Genomic DNA, 20029 nt, shown 5'->3' on the forward strand with positions numbered 1-20029 from the left:
CATCAGATTTCCCAGGCAAAAATACTGGAGTGGGTTGCCATTGCCTCTTCCACAGGATCTTCCTGACTCAGGGATCGAACTCACGTCTCCTGTATCTCCTCCATTAGCAGGCAGATTCTTCACCACTGAGACTAAACAATTAGTGTATTAATGATATGGTATACTACAATTAGTAAAATTATCACAAAATCATGACAACACTGTTTGGAGTTATGGACCTGGCATACCAGCAGAGGCGATCACGCACCTCACAGTCCACACTGCACACATCAGGTTCTTTTCTTGAGCTATTTAATTGCTTTGCTAACTCTAAGAAACCTTTGATTATGATCTAAATGATATAACATAGATTAAGAAACTGATTATTAAAAAGTCAACCCACAAGACCTTCATTTATATTTATATCAGAGGGCAACACGACAACACAGGCAACCCTATCCCCTAGTGGCTGAGCACTGAAACTCACAAATTCACAGCAGAAAGGAGGAGCTTGCCCTGTGACTCCAGATAGAGGCATGCTTCTAGAGGTGGTGCACTGGCTCTGGGCTCGTACCAGTTTCAAGGGGCATTTCTGCTGTCTGCTGTACTAAGTAGAAATCTATCCCAATTTATATTGAGGCTCACTTTGTAGTTACCAGCTTTCACTGAAATTTCTATGGTAACTTTACCCCCACTTATAAGAGATGGGCCTGGGTTTCTCTGTAAATTTGTATTGTTTCATTGCTTCCAGTGTAACAATATGCAATAAAATCAAAGTATTTCTTTTAAGATCCATGATTTTACACTTTTTAGGTCTAACAGAATATAACAGCATGTAGACTTATGATTTCTGATTTGTTTCAGCATAGAGTATATACTTTGTTTACATAATCCAAACAATATTATCCCTTCAGGACAATTTCAAAATCTCCTTTAATGCAAGATTTAAAGTACTTCTTGTTCCTTATACAATTTAAATGCATCAAAACACCTGTCAAACTGTATATGTCAGCTACATAAACAATGAAATAGAATTAATAAATCTGCTATACAGACAATGAATCATAGGTCATAATGTTGATAATTATGGCAAAAGACCCTTTATATTTACTAAAACCCAGGAAGTGCACTTACTGTGCTCAACCTTTATCTCATTTAACCCTACAACAACCCTATCAGGTAAGTACTATTGTTATTCTCTCCATACAGATGAAGGAAGTGAGGCTTAGAGCAAGGTTTCTCAACCTTGCTGTGGACATTTTGGACCAGATAGTTCTTGGTTATGGTGGGGATGTTCTGTGCATTGTAAGATGTTTAGCAGCATCCTTGGTCTCTATCTGCTAGATGCCAGTGGTATATCTCAATCCCAGATGTGACAACCAGAAACGTCTCCTGTTGCTGCTAAGTCACTTCAGTCATGTCCGACTCTGTGCGACCCCAAAGACGGCAGCCCACCAGGCTCCCCCGTCCCTGGGATTCTCCAGGCAAGAGTACTGGAGTGGGGTGCCATCGCCTTCTCCAGGCACTGCCAAATGTTCTCTGGGAGCCAAAGCACCTCCACTTTAGAACCACTGGCTTAGAGAAATCAAGGAGTTTATTAAATGTCATACACTTAGAAAATAGTAGAGCAGGGATTAGAAGCCTGGCATTCTGACTCTACAGTGCCTGCCATCAGCCAATAAAACAAAGCGCTGTTCACTTTGTGATTTTTTCTTAATATTTATTTATTTGGGTGCATGGGGGTTTAGTGGTGGCATGCGGGATCATCAGTCTTCCCTTGTAGCACGCAGGACCTTTAGTTGCAGCATGTGGGCTCTAGTTCCCCAACCAGGGATAGAACCCAGGTCCCCTGCCCTGGGAGCAAAGGGTCTTAGCCACCGGACCATCAGGGAAGTCCCTCTGTGATAGTTTAAATGACATAAAATTTCCCTCAAAATAGAAAACTAAATGTGAAGATGAACTATGAGTAAGAGTCTTCCTGTGGAAAAACCTTTTATGACCACATTAAACTGGGCCCTTCCAAGTTTGTCTTCCTAACTAAGGCCCATGTCCCAGAGGCTGTCGACCTTGCACAGTGCTCTCCCACCCCACCTATTCCAACGTTCTTTCCAAAAGATGGTCACCAATCACTTGGTTAAGGCTGATTCCACTCTTCAGTAAATAAGACACAGTCCCTGTCCCTAAGGAGCAGGGCCATCTGCTTCCTACCAGCTCCCTTACGTGACCCTGTTCTGTCTCAAAGCACAAGCCCTTTGCACATTGACCATCAAATGCTGTTTTCTCTCTGAGGGATCCCCCAAGCCTTCAATGACTAAGCACTTTCCATGTGCCAAAAACTTCTTATGTGCTTCACATATACGATTTCATTCTGGGCTCCCAAGAATCCCAGGAAGTATTAACATTTCCACTGGACCTATAGGAAATGAAAGCTCAGGTAAGAAGGGAACCTACCCAAGCCTGACGCAAGATTTGTGCCACAACTCATATTTCAGTCTAGAAATGGGTGACTCTAAACCCCCGCTCTTGACCCAACCCTCTGCCCTTCTCTCTTCATGGATGAGCAAAGATTACAGACATGCCTCTTCCAAAGCATGTTCTCAATTTAGTCTACTCCCTCCAGCTTGCTTAGAACTTTTCATGCAGGTTCCCCTTCCCCAAAGTTACAGGAATAAACAATACAGAGCATAGCATGATTCTACTTCTGCAGAGACACAGGGGAAAATTCAGACCGTGAACTTTTTTCATGAACTTTGAAAAGTCATTATTATATTAAATCAGAGGACAGAAAAATACAAGTTTTCCTTTATCTGATTCTATTTTTGTTATTTACTTTTTATGCATAAAGGGTTATATATTCATGTGTGACTGATTACACTGCTTCAAAGCATTTTAAGTGGTTAAGTACAAAAATAGATAATTTTGAAAAAAACATTACTTGGTGGTAGAGGTGAAGAATTTTTCCCCTTTCCCCTTTAAATCACATTATTTAAATATAGCTTGTTGGGGTTTTTTTAAGCCTTCATTGAATTTTCCTGAGAACTTTAACTTTTGGGCTGAAACCAAATATGAAAATTTTCAAATGTAAAATGTCTTGATGAGAAAATAAAAATTGACAGAGTAGGGAAATGAACTCCAAAAGGCATATTTTTCTGATCCTTTTGACTTTATTCGGTTTTGAACCACTTCATTTGGAAGTGGGGGTGGGTTTCAACAGCTGTAAAAAATTATAAAACTACCAGACACGGAAGGATGGTACGGGGAGGGAGGTCGAGAGGGGGGTTCAGGATGGGGAACACGTGTACGCCCGTGGCGGATTCATGTTGATGTGTGGCAGAACCAATACAATATTGTAAAGTAATTAGCCTCCAATTAAAATAAATAAATTTAAATTTTAAAAAAAATTAGACATTTTGGTATCTCAAAGATCTGCCTTTAAACCCTAGCCCAATCATTTCTCTGCTTTGTGACATCAGTCAAGTTACTTGTTTTCCCTGAGTTCTTCATCTGTGAACCAGAATCACTGTGAAGATTAAATAAGATAATGTGCATGAAGCCCTACCACGTGGTAGACATACAATAAATTTGATCAACAGAGTACCTTTCAGACATACTTATGTTTTTGCCAAAGTTTATGTTTTGACAATTGTCCTTTCAATATCCTTCTCATGATTAGTTCACTCTGTTTAGGTGAAGCTGGAAGTACCTAAATCATGGGTGATCTGGCTTGTGGTCAAAGGACCATCACTACAGGGCCAGACTATGTTAGTGACCTCCATGCTCATCAGCAATGTTGCTCCGCCCCAGTGATTCAGTTATAGGTCACAGAGTGTTTGTCATCACTATACATGTTGGTTGGTGGTCTGAGCTTTTTTGTAGAACACCTCAGCAATTAGAATCAGAGAATAACATTTTTGAGCCAAAAGGAACCATATCAATTCTTATGTTCAAGCTTCTCTCTTTTACTGAGAGGACTCTGAGATAAGAGAGGAGTTACTTGCAAAGCTAAACTAGTGACAGAATATAAATCTGATTCTTAATCTTTCATCCATACCAGTGGTTCTCAATCACAGGTGATTTTGTCCCCCAACGAACCTTTAAGGGGGTTTGCTATTGACATCTAGTGAGTAGAGGCCAGGGATGTTACTAAACACCCTACGATGCAAAGGACAGCTGCTACAAAAACACAAACAGCACCAAGATTAGGATACTCTGATCTGCACTACTGGACCCAGAGTCTCCCAACACTCCAAAAGTTGCCTTATAAGCTGACACGGTTGGACACTGAACTTGGCGCCCATTTGGAAGTCCTCACTGATGACTGAATTAATCAAGTCAATCCTTCCTCTTCAGTATTGAGGGCTACTGGGATTAGGAAGGATACAGAAACATGCCTACTCAGGCAAATGAAAGTCTGAGCTTAACTTCTGAAGCACAGCGACATGCCAGCATGAGTGCTGCTGAAATCTTACAGAAGCACTTAGGTCTTATTAGGCAATCTAAGAAAATGATTCTCAAAACCATTTTGGCAAAACATCACAGAACCGTCAAATGATGTGTACCACACAGTTATCAAATATTCAGAATAATGCACCACAAACAAATACATTGATGCTGCACTAAACATCTCCCAGACTAATGGCCTGAATGGAGGAGAGAGAGAAATTGAAGCACCGATGTACAGCAAAAACACTCTCAGAGTTTCCACCCAACGCTAGAGTTCCATAGTAAAAGATCTTAAACAGAAAAGCAGATCCAAGGATCTGCAATGACCCAAGCAATTGTGTATTTTTTGGTTCTTGCCCTTGCATGCCATCTGGCTTGCTGACCTCATAGGCCTCCACCCTGGCCAGTGTGAAGGCCAAATAGAGCCTGAATGTGGGAGTATGTGGTGATCTGCAAGTATGACTCATTCATCAATCTAAGCTTATTTACTCCCAGTTCCACCTGGTAATTCTGGCTTTAATTCTGACCCATGGTAGAAATACATGAAGGATCTCAATCTGATCCACTCATAAAGTCAACCCACATTTAATAAATACCAACCATGTCCAAAGCACCATGCTTTGGGGGATCACAGTCCCTACTCAAAAAAATCACAATGATGTCAAGAAGAATGACAAGCATCCAACTAATTCTTGTACCCAGCACTAAAGTAGTGACTGGGGAAACAAACTCTCTTTTAGGTAGAACGATAGAAAGAAGGCCCCATGGAAAGAAATAGCATTTGAATTAGACCTAGAGGAAAAAGTGGGAATTCAACAGGTAAAAATGAGAACATTCAAAATACTAGAAAAGATTATGAATGAAGAAGGGATGACACAAAACACAAGGCAAATAGGACATCAGCAAAGAGTTGAGATTGATGGGAACTCAAAGCGCATGGGAGGGAATAACGGAGACAAAGTAGGAAAACTGAGATGGAGATAGATGTAGAAATCCTTCAAGTTCTAGATAAGAAAGTAGTCTTTACTAGCTTAAAGGAAGCCAGTGGAGGTTTGTTGCTTTTGTAGTTACCGTTGTTATTTTCTAAACAGATGTGACATCATCAGAGACACTGTGGAAAAAGGAATCAGACATGGGTGAGCAGAATGGAGATGAAATAACCAGAGCAACAAGAGCAGTTAGGAGGCTATTCAAGACTGAGACACAGATAACGAGACTGGACCAAGATCATGAGAATGAAAAGAGGGAGGAGGAAAAGCCCACAACTTATTAGAGACCCATTTATCACATTTGGAGGGAGAAAACACAAAGCTAAAGTTGGAAAAACACACACAACAGCAGTCCACATAAAGCAACTCAAGAGATCCTGGATGCGTGGGAGAATGGTAGTGATTCTCAGAACTGAGACGGAAGAGAAAAGAAGACTGGACTTTGTCCAGGTGGTCCTCTTAACTCAAAAAATGGCAACTCAATGCCAAGGTAATTCCTGCTGCTGCTGCTGTTGTTGCTGCTGCTGCTAAGTCACCAGTCGTGTCCGACTCTGTGCGACCCCATAGACAGCAGCCCACCAGGCTCCCCTGTCCCTGGGATTCTCCAGGCAAGAACACTGGAGTGGGTTGCCATTTCCTTCTCCAATTTGTGAGTGAAAGTGAAGTCGCTCAGTCATGTCTGACTCTCAGCGACCCCATGGACTGCAGCCTACCAGGCTCCTCTGTCCATGGGACTTTTCAGGCAAGAGTACTGGAGTGGGGTGCCATTGCCTTCTCCTACTGGTATCTAAATAAACCACCCATGCAACTCTGAAAGTCCACTGGTTAAGAATCCTCCTTGCAAGGCTATGTTCGATCCCTGGTCAGGGAACTAGATCCCACCTGCCTCAGAGCAACTACTGAGCCCTATTACTCCAGAGCCCACAAAGTCCCTGTGCACTGCAATGAAGACCCAGTACAGCCTAAATAGACAGACAGACAGACTACCCAGACTTAGTGCCTGAGCTACTTACTCTACCTCAGCACCCTCTCCTCCCAGGCCAAGTCCCCAGCTCCTGCTAGACAGACTCTTGAATCCAGATCCTGTGCCTTGCTCGACTAAGCAAGTAAGGGATGAATGAGCAGCAGCTGCCTTATATGCTACAATCGGAGCAAACTACCTATGTGGGCCCTCTGTCACCCTCCACTCTCCCCCGCTGTTTCCCCTGAAATCACAGTACTAATAGACCACTTTCCATGTTAACTGCCTTTGGATTATCCTTTGTGGCTAAGTCTCAGTGTCCATCTATGACCTGTGCTCTCACCACACCACTCTGTTCCTCCCTCTGGCCCACTGTACCTGCCACCATTCACTGTAAAGTCACCCTGACTCCGTTGGCAATCTCGGAACTTAAACTGGACATATTCTCACAGCTGATCACATGGTTCCTACTACTTTGAGAATTGATTAGTCATCACAGATACATATAGGAAAATATTTTTAAAGGGTTTTATCTCTTAGAAGATTCCTTTGCCCCTTGTATTAGACGTCACCACTAATACTTGGGCTCTAAATGTCAATACAACTGAGTAAGTAGTAGTATGCAAGACTACTATCCATAAGCATGCAGAAATATGTGTATTGACATAACCTATCACCCCTTTAACTTTCCCAACAAGTTATTTGGCTGTCCTTTTTTACCGTGAAGGTAAAAGACTATATCCATTGAGTATGTCAACAATGCCAAAGAGTTTCAGGATTCACCAATGAGTCCTAATATGTCTGGGATGAAATGGGCGCAGTTCAGCAAAAGATGGACCTGTCAACACAAGAATACAAGAACTTGGAAGGCAGTCTTCCCAAAGCGTGATATCCACTCACCTTCCTGCCCATCCCCACCCACACACACCAATCTATTACTAACAGCAAAGGCGGAGGTTCTGTTGATGACTCATTAAGTATGCTGATTCGTGAAGGCTGACACAGGCAGACCTGACTAGAGGAATCATTTGCTGGATTTAATCAATTATTGGGTTCATCAAATGTGATTACTGAGTCACATAAAAATCCAAGTGAAAGAAGCATTAGACACTTGAGAGAAAAAAATAACTTGTTTTGCCTTGCAGCAGATAGAGGCCATTCTGTTTTCTATGTGTACAAGACACGCTTTATCCATTATTTTCACGTGCCTGTATCCTGAGCTGTCTTCTTAATGTCCAGAATATCTTAAAGCCAATTGCCCTTTTGAGAAAAACCTAGACTCAGCAAAACATACATTTTTAAAATAACTGAAGACATGAAGAAAACCAAAAATACTCAACTATCTCATTAGACTTTAATATACTTATACTTCTAAGCACCATGAATGTTAAAAAACACTGTAGGGTCTCTTTGTGATCTAGTGACAGAAGAGTATACAATAATTTAAGTATCTTCTCCAAAGACCTAATCGTTCCCAATAACATTCAATATTTACATCTATTATAGCACTTACCATATTTTATTGTAATTTTTTTCACAGTCACACCTAACAATCCCAAGCCTTCCCAGGTGGCATTAGTGGTAAAGAACCCATGCAATACAGGAGATGTGGGTTTAATCCCTGGGTCAGGAAGGTCCCCTGGAGTAGAAAATGGCAACCAACTCCAGTATTCTTGCCTGAACAGAGCATTCCATGGACAGAACAACCTGGAGGGCTACAGTCCATAAGGTAACAGAATTGGACACAACTGAGTGACTGAGCAAGCAGGCATGTCTACAAGCCTGTGAACCTCTTCACAGAGGTTATTTCATGTATATGTTCTTATTTCCAGTGTTTTTTTAAGTATATATCAATAGCAAATATTAAGTAAACTTTTGTTAAAATGGGAGATTATTGCAAAGTACTATGCATGTAACTATCAACCTAATATCAACTAACAAGAAGAGAGACAAGTTTGGCTCAATTGCTCACAGAAATGTCTAGAATTACGAAATATGTACATCAATCAGACAGAGTCAGAACCAGAACTTCCACTAAAAGAGCTAAACAGAGCTAGGATTAATAACAAATTAACAAAAACCTTCACACTAATGAGGGTTTCGCTATCTGGTGACCTTAAAACTGCAACTCCTGGCCATCTTGACCAAAGTATTTCCACTGTTCAGTTATATGAACACAGCACAACAGTCCGTGGAGGCCCTTCGGGTGTGTGGATACCAGTCATATGAACACAGAACAGTCCATGGAGGCCCCTCGGGTGTGTGGATACCAGTCATATGAACACAGAACAACAGTCCATGGAGGCACCTTGGGTGTGTGGATACCAGTCATATGAACACAGAACAACAGTCCATGGAGGCCCCTCGGGTGTGTGGATACCAGTCATATGAACACAGAACAACAGTCCGTGGAGGCCCCTCGGGTGTGTGGATACCAGTCATATGAACACAGCACAACAGTCCGTGGAGGCCCCTCGGGTGTGTGGATACCAGTCATATGAACACAGCACAACAGTCCGTGGAGGCCCCTCGGGTGTGTGGATACCAGTCATATGAACACAGCACAGCAGTCCGTGGAGGCCCCTCGGGTGTGTGGATACCAGTCATATGAACACAGCACAGCAGTCCGTGGAGGCCCCTCGGGTGTGTGGATACCAGTCATATGAACACAGCACAGCAGTCCGTGGAGGCCCCTCGGGTGTGTGGATACGTCTTTCCTTGTACCTCTGCCTGGAATCGTGCTGAACAGTCACAGTTCCCCTCACACACTGAAATACGGTGAGTGTGTGTTCTTGTGTGTGTGTGTTGGAAGCTCTTCTAACAGACATCATCCTTTGTAACAGTTTTTTTCTTTAGGAGTAGCCCAGAAATATTAGATTATCTCTAAGTATCTGTGATTACTTTATACATGGTCTGGCATGCTTTCTCAAAGATATAAACTTCTCATAGCCAGACCTGACACCCTGAAGCTGTAGCTGTACTGAAAACGACCTGACGAGAATTTCTCAGGGAAGCAGGCTTCCGGTGTCATCCGCTCTAGCTGTCAAATTGCCATTTCACTACTTCAGTAAATCTCTTGAAATGATTGGCCTTCGTGGACAACACCCATTCATAAAGCCAAAAGATGGTTCCCCTTAATTGTGTTGATTTAAAGCTCAATCCAGTAAGGCTTTCCATGCAGAGAGAAGCTTACCTCCTACCTACAGGTGCCCTTGCTAACCCAGTAAAGAGTACTTGTAACATCACTCTTTTGATTGAAATTCTGCTCTTGAAAGAGATGAGTACATTTTCCTTAACACTAAATGTGAGACTCAGTAGAATCACTATCATCAAAATATCCTTCTTGTGGGCTACGAAGATCTGCCTAGCATTTTATGAAAAAGGTAAAGAAAGATGTCTACCTCAGTTGGGTTGTAGTTGGATAATGATGACTTTGCAAGCTAGTGGATTTTTTTTTTCTTATCGTTGCTTTTGAAGGTAAATAAATACATGAGTGAAATTAAATTAAACTTAGCAAGAAGACTTTAAACAAAGGTAGATGATTTGTGTACCTTAGGCTGTCGTTCCCCTCTTGTTCAAAGCAAACCTATAAGATTTAAAGCTCTTTAATGTAACATTTGAGTCATTTCATTTTCCTACATGAAGCCACCAACTTGACTCATTATTAACTGAAGCCAAATAACTACACTTAGAATTCAACTGACCAGCTGAATCCACACTAGTATGCCTGTCCCTAACATGAAAAATCCAGTCCATCCTAAAGGAAATCAGTCCTGAATATTCATTGGAAGGACTGATGTTGAAGCTGAAACTCCAATACTTTGGCCACCTGATGTGAAGAACTGACTCATTTGAAAAGACCCTGATGCTGAGAAAGATTGAAGGTGGGAGGAGAAGGGGACAACAGAGGATGAGGTGGTTGGAAGGCATCACTGACTCAATGGACATGAGTTTGAGTAAACTCCGGGGGTTGGTGATAAGACAGGGAGGTCTGGCATGCTATAGTCATGGGGTCGTAAAGAGTTGGACATGACTGAGCAACTGAACTGAACTGAACTGAACATGAAAAAGGAATCACAGCTATTCCCAGTCCAAATGAATCAACCAAGAGACAAGCATATATTCAAACATACCAACATCAGAGACAGGTATCAAGATATGTTTAAAACTGTGTACCATTCATCAAATGAGGTATCCACAGACTCCCAATTTACAGATATCTGGAAAAGGTCTCAAGCAACATCATTCTGCAAAAGGTTGAAGGTTTGATACATGAAAATAGCTTCAAATTCATTAACACCTTTTCATCAAGAGATATAATCTATGTCCCCTTCTCTCAACTCTGGATGGGTTGTGCAATACCTTAACCAATAAGATACAGCAGAAGTGACACTGAGCCAGTTTCAGGGAGATAGCATCTTCCACTCTTTATCTCTTGGAACACAGGGCCTAAGAAGTCAGCTAAGAGTTCAACTCCCCTGAGATCACCTTGCAGTAGAAGCTCAAGCTCATGGAGACATTTTGGAAGATGAACACCGTGTGAAGAGAGAGAAGAAACAAGGAGCACCAAAGCTCCGCAGTGCAAATGAAGACTCAATCTTGTACGTGGGTCCTATATCCCCAGCAGCCCTGGATGACACCAGGTACGTCAGATCCAAGACACCCAGACAAGTCCTTCCTGAATTCCTGACCTACAAAATCACGAGCAAAGTAAAACCTTTGTTCTAATCCATAAGAGTGGTGATAGATTAGCAGACATGGATCTATTTCATATGAGGATAGGTATGTGATTAAAAACAGAAGAGCTCAAACCATGCCTCTATTAATTTGCACTTCACTTCAACAAAGCTAATAAGCTAAAATCAGTCTTTTCTTTACATTGACATCAAAATGCAACAGTGTTCATGTGAGATATGCAAAAATATGCTTTCCTCAAAAGTTGACATAGTAATTTGAAGCCTGACAGGTTTGAGCAGGTCTCCTGTAAAACTCCCTCTTACCTGTCTATTTATCTCCCCTTAACATAAAATTGAGGCAACACTGAAACATCTTATACCCCTAGTTAACTACATGTAAAAATGATAAATTACCTTTTACTACTGACAACTATTATGCGCTCTAATCTAAGTGATTAATTTACACCATTCTTAGTGGTTCAAATGCAATCACTACCCTGAGCCTGATGAACCTGAACAAGACAAAATTATTGGCCATCTTTATAAGCTTATTAATAGTACAGCACCCCTCTAGGAAACTTTAAAGTTTTAGTTCATTTTCTCTCAATGAGTGTGTACCTCCTCACAAATGATGACACCACTACTTTGGATTACTGACTTTATTTAGAAACCATAGGACATAGGAGCCTCTACGATGAGATGAGACTCTCTAGAAAAGGTCATATTACAGTCATCTTCTGAAGGTAATACTATTTTTAAAAGACTTTTTTTATTTTTATGTATTTCTTTTTGGCTGCACTGGGTCTTCATTGCTGTATGCAGGCTTTCTCTAATTGCAGCAAGTGGGGGCTACCTCTCTGGTTATGGTGCATGGGCTTAGTTGCTCTGCATGTCCCCTGCACTGGCAAGTGGATTCTTAACCACTGACCCACCAAAGAAGCCCTGAAAGTACCATTGTTGAAACCTACTGGAAGATTTTAATTGCAACAGTAATTTTTTATCTCACGTAACCTGTTTAAAGTCACAATACCAAAGTCAATTAATGAAAACCAGACACTAGCTTTTTAGACTGAGCCGTAGGCTTCTATTGCTTGGCAAATAAAAGACCTAAGAGGCTCTATTTCTATGGAATGTGCTTTCCAAACTCTTCGCAATAAAACAGAGTAATGGAGGGTGATGATAGATGATATTCTACTTTAAATTACCCTTTTTATGGTTAAATCAAAAGACTGCCCTTAAGGAATCTGTATCTATGTTTTGAGCTCAATAGCATTTTGTCAGCAAATCAGCCTAGGAGAATCCAAAACCTGAACATGCATTTGAAGACCTTTCTGTGCTCCCATCCATAAACCTTGACACACTCGCCCTCAGCCCAGCCCCACTCTGGTCAAGGTTTAGTAAAATCACTAGATAGTTCAGCAGTAATGAGTTTTTAAGCAACTGGACCCACTCTTATGTGCGGGTATACACTTACTGTGCCACACCAAATGCCTGCAATCAATTTTTAATTGCAGCAACAGTAACAACTAGAAGATAAAGCAGGCAACTCACTGAGAAGGAACCAAGACTCTTTATTACAATGAATGTCCATCATGAGCTTGACTTGTGAAGAACCGTGACACAGAGGAGTCAACCAACCAGCTCCCCTTTCTCAGAGAGACGCTCTTACCTCTGGGACGTTTTCTTATATTTCCTCCTGTGGGAAAAGAAGCATAAACACAGATCAGAAGAGAGTTTGCTGCAGGTGGTAGGTGAGAAAAAGCTTCAGTGGGGATGGACTCAGAGGTGATCAACTGTACAAAGTTCTCTCTGTGAGGCCGGTGGATCTCAAAGCCCACTTAAAAGTTCTGTGTTACAGAATGTTGAGCTTGAATGCATAGAACCACAGTCTTGGCAGTTACACACAGCATCCCCAGAAGATGTTCCGCCCTTTCCCCTCTGAGGGCACTGTAGCATCTTGGTTGAGATCAGACCTTAAAGACAGCAAGAACCAGGTTCAAATCTCAGCCTTTCAGCAGGTTCATGGGGTTGTTGAGGAATAAGTGAGCAGACACTTGCAAAGCATGTCTTATACCTGGCATATTAAATGGTCAATAACTATTAGCTATTCGTACTGTCATTATTGTTACTATTATTCCCATCAGCTTGTAATGAAGTCTCTTTAAAGATTTGCCTTTTAAAATATAAATGTGTAATCATGCAACTAGACCGTAAGATCAGACATAAGGTCTTCACAGAAGGAAGGAGTAAGGGAGAGGACAATGGGAATGTCTAAAAGCAAAAGTGGTGAGAGCAGCATCAGGAACTTGCTACTTACTGGCTCAGCTGTGAGCTCGGTCCCCCAGAAAAACAAGTCCCAGGAAGCACAGTGGCTGGAGGTCTACTCCACCACTCCTATTTACGTTCCTCATTTAGCCAGGGGCAAATCCTTTGGGCATGGGGCTTCTCAATCTATCAGAGGGAGGTTACATCTGCCCTGTCTCTCTTACCTGGGTCATTGTGGCATTCAAGGAGGAAATGGCCATAAAAGTTTATTTTCCAATGTATCCCAATGTTTTTCATGTTTGTGTCAACTTTTGTAGATTTCAAAGACCCTCAAAAGAGTTTTAGAAGACTCTTTACTGGAGGGTACTGGAGGAAAAGAAGTGGTAAGAGAGGAAAATGCACCTCCCAGGAGCATCTCCAGGAAGGGCAACGCTTCCCAGTTGTCCCTGGGTCCACACCAACATTCCCATTACAGTCACTGCACCAGGAAGCCAAGCCACTGATTTGCTAATAGAACTGTAAGTTGCACATGCTTTAAAAAAAAAAAAAAAAGGCACAGACGTGTCAAATTCAGAATCCCTACAACCTATGACACTTTGTTCAAATGAAAACATATATGACGATGTGACATGTTAAATGAAGTAAGCCATGTATGGCACCAAACCCACAGTGTGATCTTGACCTGATATGTACAAAGAAAACACACCAGAGTGATAACCATGAGCCCAGGGTATTGAATCACTACTTTTATTTTTACTTGCATTAATTTTCTATATTTTCTATTTAAATGAGCATTTCTATTTTCAATGAGCATTAAATGAGGTTGCAATTAGAAAAAAATGTATAAAATATTCACACACCTACATACACAGTCACATATACAGATATACATATCTATAGGATGAACACAGAAATATTTCCACGTTTGAATTATAACATATAGGTAGGAAAGAAGATCAACTAACAGTTGACCTAATGAGTTTGGCTTGGGGTTTAGAGTAAACTACCTGTGTTCCGATCTTGGCTGTGCCACTCAGCTCTACAGTGTTGGACCATATATTTGACCCCTCTGAGCTTCAGTTTCTTCATCTGTAAAATGGGAATAATCAGAGCACCTCTCTCAAGACTTTACAGTGAGAAATAAAGATCACCCACCTGAATTTCAGCTCCCCAAAGGCAGATTTTTTATATGCCTCTCCACTGTACCCCTGGAGAAGGCAATGGCACCCCACTCCAGTACTCCTGCCTGGAAAATCCCATGGATGGAGGAGCCTGGTAGGCTGCAGTCCATGGGGTCGCTAAGAGTTGGACACAACTGAGCAACTTCACTTTGACTTTTCACTTCCATGCATTGGAGAGGGAAATGGCAGCCCACTCCAGTGTTCTTGCCTGGAGAATCCCAGGGATGGGGGAGCCTGGTGGGCTGATGTCTACGGGATTGCACAGAGTCGGACACGACTGAGGCAACTTAGCGGCAGCAGCAGCAGCCACTGTATCCCATCACTTAAAACAATGTTTTGCACTCCCTCCAAAAACTGTGATGAATGTGCACTGACCATCCTAGACACCCCTCTCCAGCAGTGACAGCTCACACTCACCAGGCAGTAACAAGGGCAGAGGTTTCATCTACAGGCACAGAGCACAGTGACCCGTGGGTGTGACCCGTGCCCTGGAACCTCGTTAGAACTGCTGTCTGACAAACCGAGCTATGAAGTGTTTGGCAAGACTGGAAAACAACCCACTGAAAGTGTGCAAGGACTGAAGGTAAGGGGACACTCAGACCAGATGGATTCCCCTGGTTCCCACCCAGAAACTCAACTAGTTCTATCAACAAAGGGCATCTTCAGAGGCCAGAAGAAGACAACCTTTGCTACTGGCTTCCACAGAACTCTCCCAGCATCTGCAAAGGACCACATACCAACACCACTGAGAACCCTGAGAGCATCAAAATGGACAAAAATAAGAAAAGCTTCCATTTTCAGCAACTACTAGTAACAAACACTTAACATATATCACTGCTGCTGCTGCTGCCAGGCATAAGGCAAGAACACTGGAGTGGGTTGCCATTTCCTTCTCCAATGCATGAAAGTGAAAAGTGAAAGTGAAGTCGCTCAGTCGTGTCCAACTCTTCGAGACCCCATGGACTGCAGCCTACCAGGCTCCTCCGTCCATGGGATTTTCCAGGCAAGAGTACTGGAGTGGGGTGCCACTGCCTTCTCCGACATGTATCACTAATCCTCATAATAACCCTGCTAAGATCCACTCTCTGAAAGAATGTGAATTCTAAAAAAGGAAATTAAGACATGTTACCAAAAGTGTTACTCTGTTATAACAACCAAGACTGAGACATGGCTCAGGAAGCTTCGGCAAAGAGGTAGTTTTGATGGACTGGGGCAGGGGTGGCGGTGGCGGTGGGGGAGGGTTGGGGTGGACAGAGTTCAACAATGAGAAATATGTAAGAACGTGGGGCAAGCAGGTGAGGAGGGTATGCCTGGTGGCCTCAAACCAGCTCACCTCAGCCAGATTCGAAAGCAGATAGCAGGTTCTAAATCTAAAAAGTGCTCAAAACAAAGCTAATCAAGAAAAGTAATAAAGAAAAAAGAGGACACCAGAGAGAAGGCGGCTCACCTCTTACATCACTCTGTGGAAAGGTGATAGGGCTCTGGAATGTGATAAACCTGGTTCAAAACCCAACTTCTCCCTCGCTAACTGAGACTCAGACAAGCTCAACACTAAAGCAAGCTTTAGCCTCCACATCTCTAAAATGGGAAGAATGAGCTCAGAGAATATAGTGTATTGAATTACCCGGCACAGTGCATGCCATGTAAGGGCCATTCTAAAAGGTTTAGGACCCTTTGCCCCTCATTTTCAGTTTCTTGAGCCTAGTGGTCCTGTCATAGGGCTCACTGTATCTATCCCAAGGGTGTGCACATCAACCAGCACATGTTGGCATGCAACAAATGTCTGCTGGCAAAATAAATAAATCATCTGTAGCTGTCACCCACAACTACCAAAATATGGGTTGTGCCTTTGGTAGACCCAAAAAAGAGAGACCAAAAATCTGATTTTCAGTCCAACTCACCTCCCTGACACGCACTCCCCACCATCATCAATGCATTCCTGAACTCACACATTCTGAAGTTCTCCCTTCCCATTTTGTCCCATTTAGACAGACAGCTCCCTCATCAAAAGAGACCCAACCCAAACAGTGTCCTCTTACACCGGAGCTAAAAGGTCACTGCTTAAACACAAAAGAAAATACAGATCTATGGAAACTGCTCTACTCAAGATCCTACTCACTGATCATCTTGACTCAGCAAGATGGTGAGGCCTGAGTCCTATGCTTTCAGCTGAGAGCTGAAAACCTTCCTCCTGAAAACCTTCTAGGGCCTCCCACACTGGATCATCCCTTTTGTGTGTTCCATGGTGACTGAGCTCATCTGTTACACTGATGGCAAGATCGATGGCTTGTCCAGTATCTGCTAATGGTTCCCTCTTGCCTAACGTGGTGCTTAACAAATGACAAGTGCTCAATACACTGATGCTGTGTGAATGAGTGGATTTATCAAGACACTAACCAAAATGTTTTCTTTCTACTCATTTTTCTTCTGTTCAGTGATAATTCACTATAAGCAGTGAGGACATCTACCACAGACATGGTTTTCTAAACACAGGAGAAATGCAATGAGAGAAGGCCTGTGAGGTGGACAGTGGTGGGATGCTCACAATTGTTGAGCACCTCCTCTGTTCCTTGTCTGTTACCTAAATTAACTCACTTTGACCTCCAACAGACCTTAGGAGATTAACGTCACTTTATAGTTGATGGAAGGGATGCCCAATGGTTCAGCAGGTTAAGAATCTGCCTATAGTGCAGGAGATGCAGGAGATGCAGGTTCAATCCCTGGGTCAGGAAGATCCCCTAGAGAAGGAAATGGTAACTGACTCCAGTATTCATGCCTGGGAAATCCCAGGGACAGAGGAGCCTGGAGGGCTACAGTCCAAAGAGTCACAAAGAGTCAGACATGACAGAGTGACTAAGCATACACACATACTTGATGGAAATGAGGCTCAGAGAGTTTAAGTAACTTGACTAAGGATACAGAATCCTGAACTGATTGAGATAGAAAGCAAACTCTGAAGCCCTCCAAGAAAACTGAGGAAATTAGTCAAAGAAGTCAAAAAATGCCTGGAGGAAACTCAGACACTAGACAAACAAAGCCGACAATAGAAATGTACTGGGCTCTTCCATCCAAATGCAGGAAATGAGCTGGATTAAAAACTGGTTTATTCTTGGCCTTTTGTTTTTAAGAACTTCAACAGAATTTGCCCCGAAAGACAAAGGAAAGGTTTTTAAATGTTTTGTTTTGGTTTCTCAAACTTAAATTTATAATTTTTTGAAAATTAATACATCAGAAGTCCCAAGATTCAGGTAGCTAGACTAAGCTGATTCAGAACACAGAGAATGACCAAGCTGCTGTGCTCTGGAATCTGGGCAGAGTAGGGGATGGAGAGAGCACAGCCCCACACCGAGGCAGAAGGCAGGACGTCTTCATGAGGCCAGACTGAGGAAACTGCATCCATGAAAGTCTGGACCACTTTGCAAGCTCTGTTCCCCGGAATGCACTCTACCTTACTCACATACACACACACATGGCATTGGTCATTTGTTTATTTATTTGTTTAAGGAGAGGCATTATGACATAGTGCTTGAGATCACTTACCTAAGCTAAATCCCTTCTCCGACTTACTGTGTCCAATAAGCTATGTGACCTTTGGCAACTTACATCACTTTCACAACCACCAGTCTCCTTATCTGTTAGATTTGGGTAACAGTAATGTGTACTTCACAGGCTGATGTGAGAGATGAATGTAGTAGTGGGTGTAAAACACTCAGCACAGTGCCAGGCATCCAGTAAATGTTCAAGTGCAAGTCAGCTGCTGTATTTATAAGAATAGTATCACAAAACTAATAATGATTTCATAGGTTTCCAAATTTTGTTTGGAAAAAGAATAGTCTTTCATTGATTAGAAAATTTAAAATAAAAAAAAGTTTAAGATTGTTTTCTAAAGTAGAAAAACTGAACACTCCCAATTCTCCACATTTTAGAACAGCTGGGCCACAAAGAAAGCAAGTGCTAATCTCAGTCCTACTAAGTGGAGAAGGAACTAAATCCTTGCCCAGCTCTCTGTGTTCGCCCATGCCTACGGGAGCCTGCAGGCTGTTCATCCTGACACCCATCCAGCAGTGGTCCCTGTTAGCCTAGCAGATCCACACATTTTCCTCTAATGTCAAAGCTGGATCATTGCTCAGAAAGAAAGGGAAAAGGGAAAAAAAAAGAGGAAGAAAAGCTAAGCATTTAGGAACTAGACACTATGATAATCCTTATAAATATCTAAAATGATCTTTTAAGAAAAAACCCTTTTTATTGATAATTCCCGAAAGGCTAAAGCCCAGTGAGTTGCTTACACAGACTCCCTAAGCATCCTCTAGAAGTTACAACTAAGCACAGAGATATCATGCTATAACTAGAATCAATGGTGGACCACATCCGTTCACCTGCTAGGCAAATTAAAAGACTCCTGGTCTTCACTGAAAAATCAGTATTTGTTTAAGTCTGGAATGTTGCTATGGAACTGTGGATTGCCTGAGAAGTATCAAATAGTGTATACATGTTACGTGTACAGGCAGGTATACAGAACAGGGGAAGTGATGAGCTCCCCTGGAAGCCTTCAGTCCCCTTACGTCCAGCTGAGCACATTCTGACAAATGGCTACCGAGGCAGGAGCAATACCAAAAATCAAAGAGCGCTGACCCCCAATATTTAAAAAGGTTCCTTAAAGCTGTCCATGACTGTGTCATCTAGACCCTTAACTTCTAGAATATTGTAAAAGGTTCCTTAAAGCTGTCCATGACTGTGTCATCTAGACCCTTAACTTCTAGAATATTGTAAAAGGTTCCTTAAAGCTGTCCATGACTGTGTCATCTAGATCCTTAACTTCTAGAATATTGTAAAAGGTTCCTTAAAGCTGTCCATGACTGTGTCATCTAGATCCTTAACTTCTAGAATATTGTAAAAGGTTCCTTAAAGCTGTCCATGACTGTGTCATCTAGATCCTTAACTTCTAGAATATTGTAAAAGGTTCCTTAAAGCTGTCCATGACTGTGTCATCTAGATCCTTAACTTCTAGAATATTGTAAAAGGTTCCTTAAAGCTGTCCATGACTGTGTCATCTAGATCCTTAACTTCTAGAATATTGTAAAAGGTTCCTTAAAGCTGTCCATGACTGTGTCATCTAGATCCTTAACTTCTAGAATATTGTAAAAGGTTCCTTAAAGCTGTCCATGACTGTGTCATCTAGATCCTTAACTTCTAGAATATTGTAAAAGGTTCCTTAAAGCTGTCCATGACTGTGTCATCTAGACCCTTAACTTCTAGACCTTGAACTTCATTTTACCTCTCTTGGACCCAGTCAGAGAGAGAAGGGATGAAACTAGGCCAACTTAAGGAGTGGTTCCAGCCACAGTAAACACAGTAAAGTAGAGCCAAAAGCCCAGTAGACTCAGCAAGGAAATAACAAGAAACAAGGAGTGGGGAGAGCGAGGATGCTTTTAAAGAGCTTTGTTTGCTTTTTGGTAGCTAGGAGTTTCCAAAGTACCGGACACACCCACAACCACATGTAAGTTTCACATACTTCAAAGTCAAACAGAGGACCTG

The 20029-nt window shown here is 42.1% G+C and overlaps 1 protein-coding gene across 7 annotated transcripts in view; it reads right to left on the reverse strand.

Moving 5' to 3' along the window:
- PDE1C (phosphodiesterase 1C) overlaps window positions 1-20029 on the reverse strand; it is a 536801-nt gene that overhangs the window by 298417 nt on the left and 218355 nt on the right. For 2 of the 7 annotated variants that reach the window (XM_027539484.1, XM_027539485.1), the window contains one exon: window positions 12718-12744. The exons of the other annotated variants lie outside the window; for them this stretch is intronic. In XM_027539484.1, the coding sequence (XP_027395285.1) occupies window positions 12718-12744 (27 nt within the window). The remainder of the gene's footprint in view (window positions 1-12717; window positions 12745-20029) is intronic. 7 annotated transcript variants of the gene reach the window in all.

The sequence above is a fragment of the Bos indicus x Bos taurus genome, chromosome 4 (assembly GCF_003369695.1).
Source record: "Bos indicus x Bos taurus breed Angus x Brahman F1 hybrid chromosome 4, Bos_hybrid_MaternalHap_v2.0, whole genome shotgun sequence".
Classification (NCBI taxonomy): domain Eukaryota; kingdom Metazoa; phylum Chordata; class Mammalia; order Artiodactyla; family Bovidae; genus Bos; species Bos indicus x Bos taurus.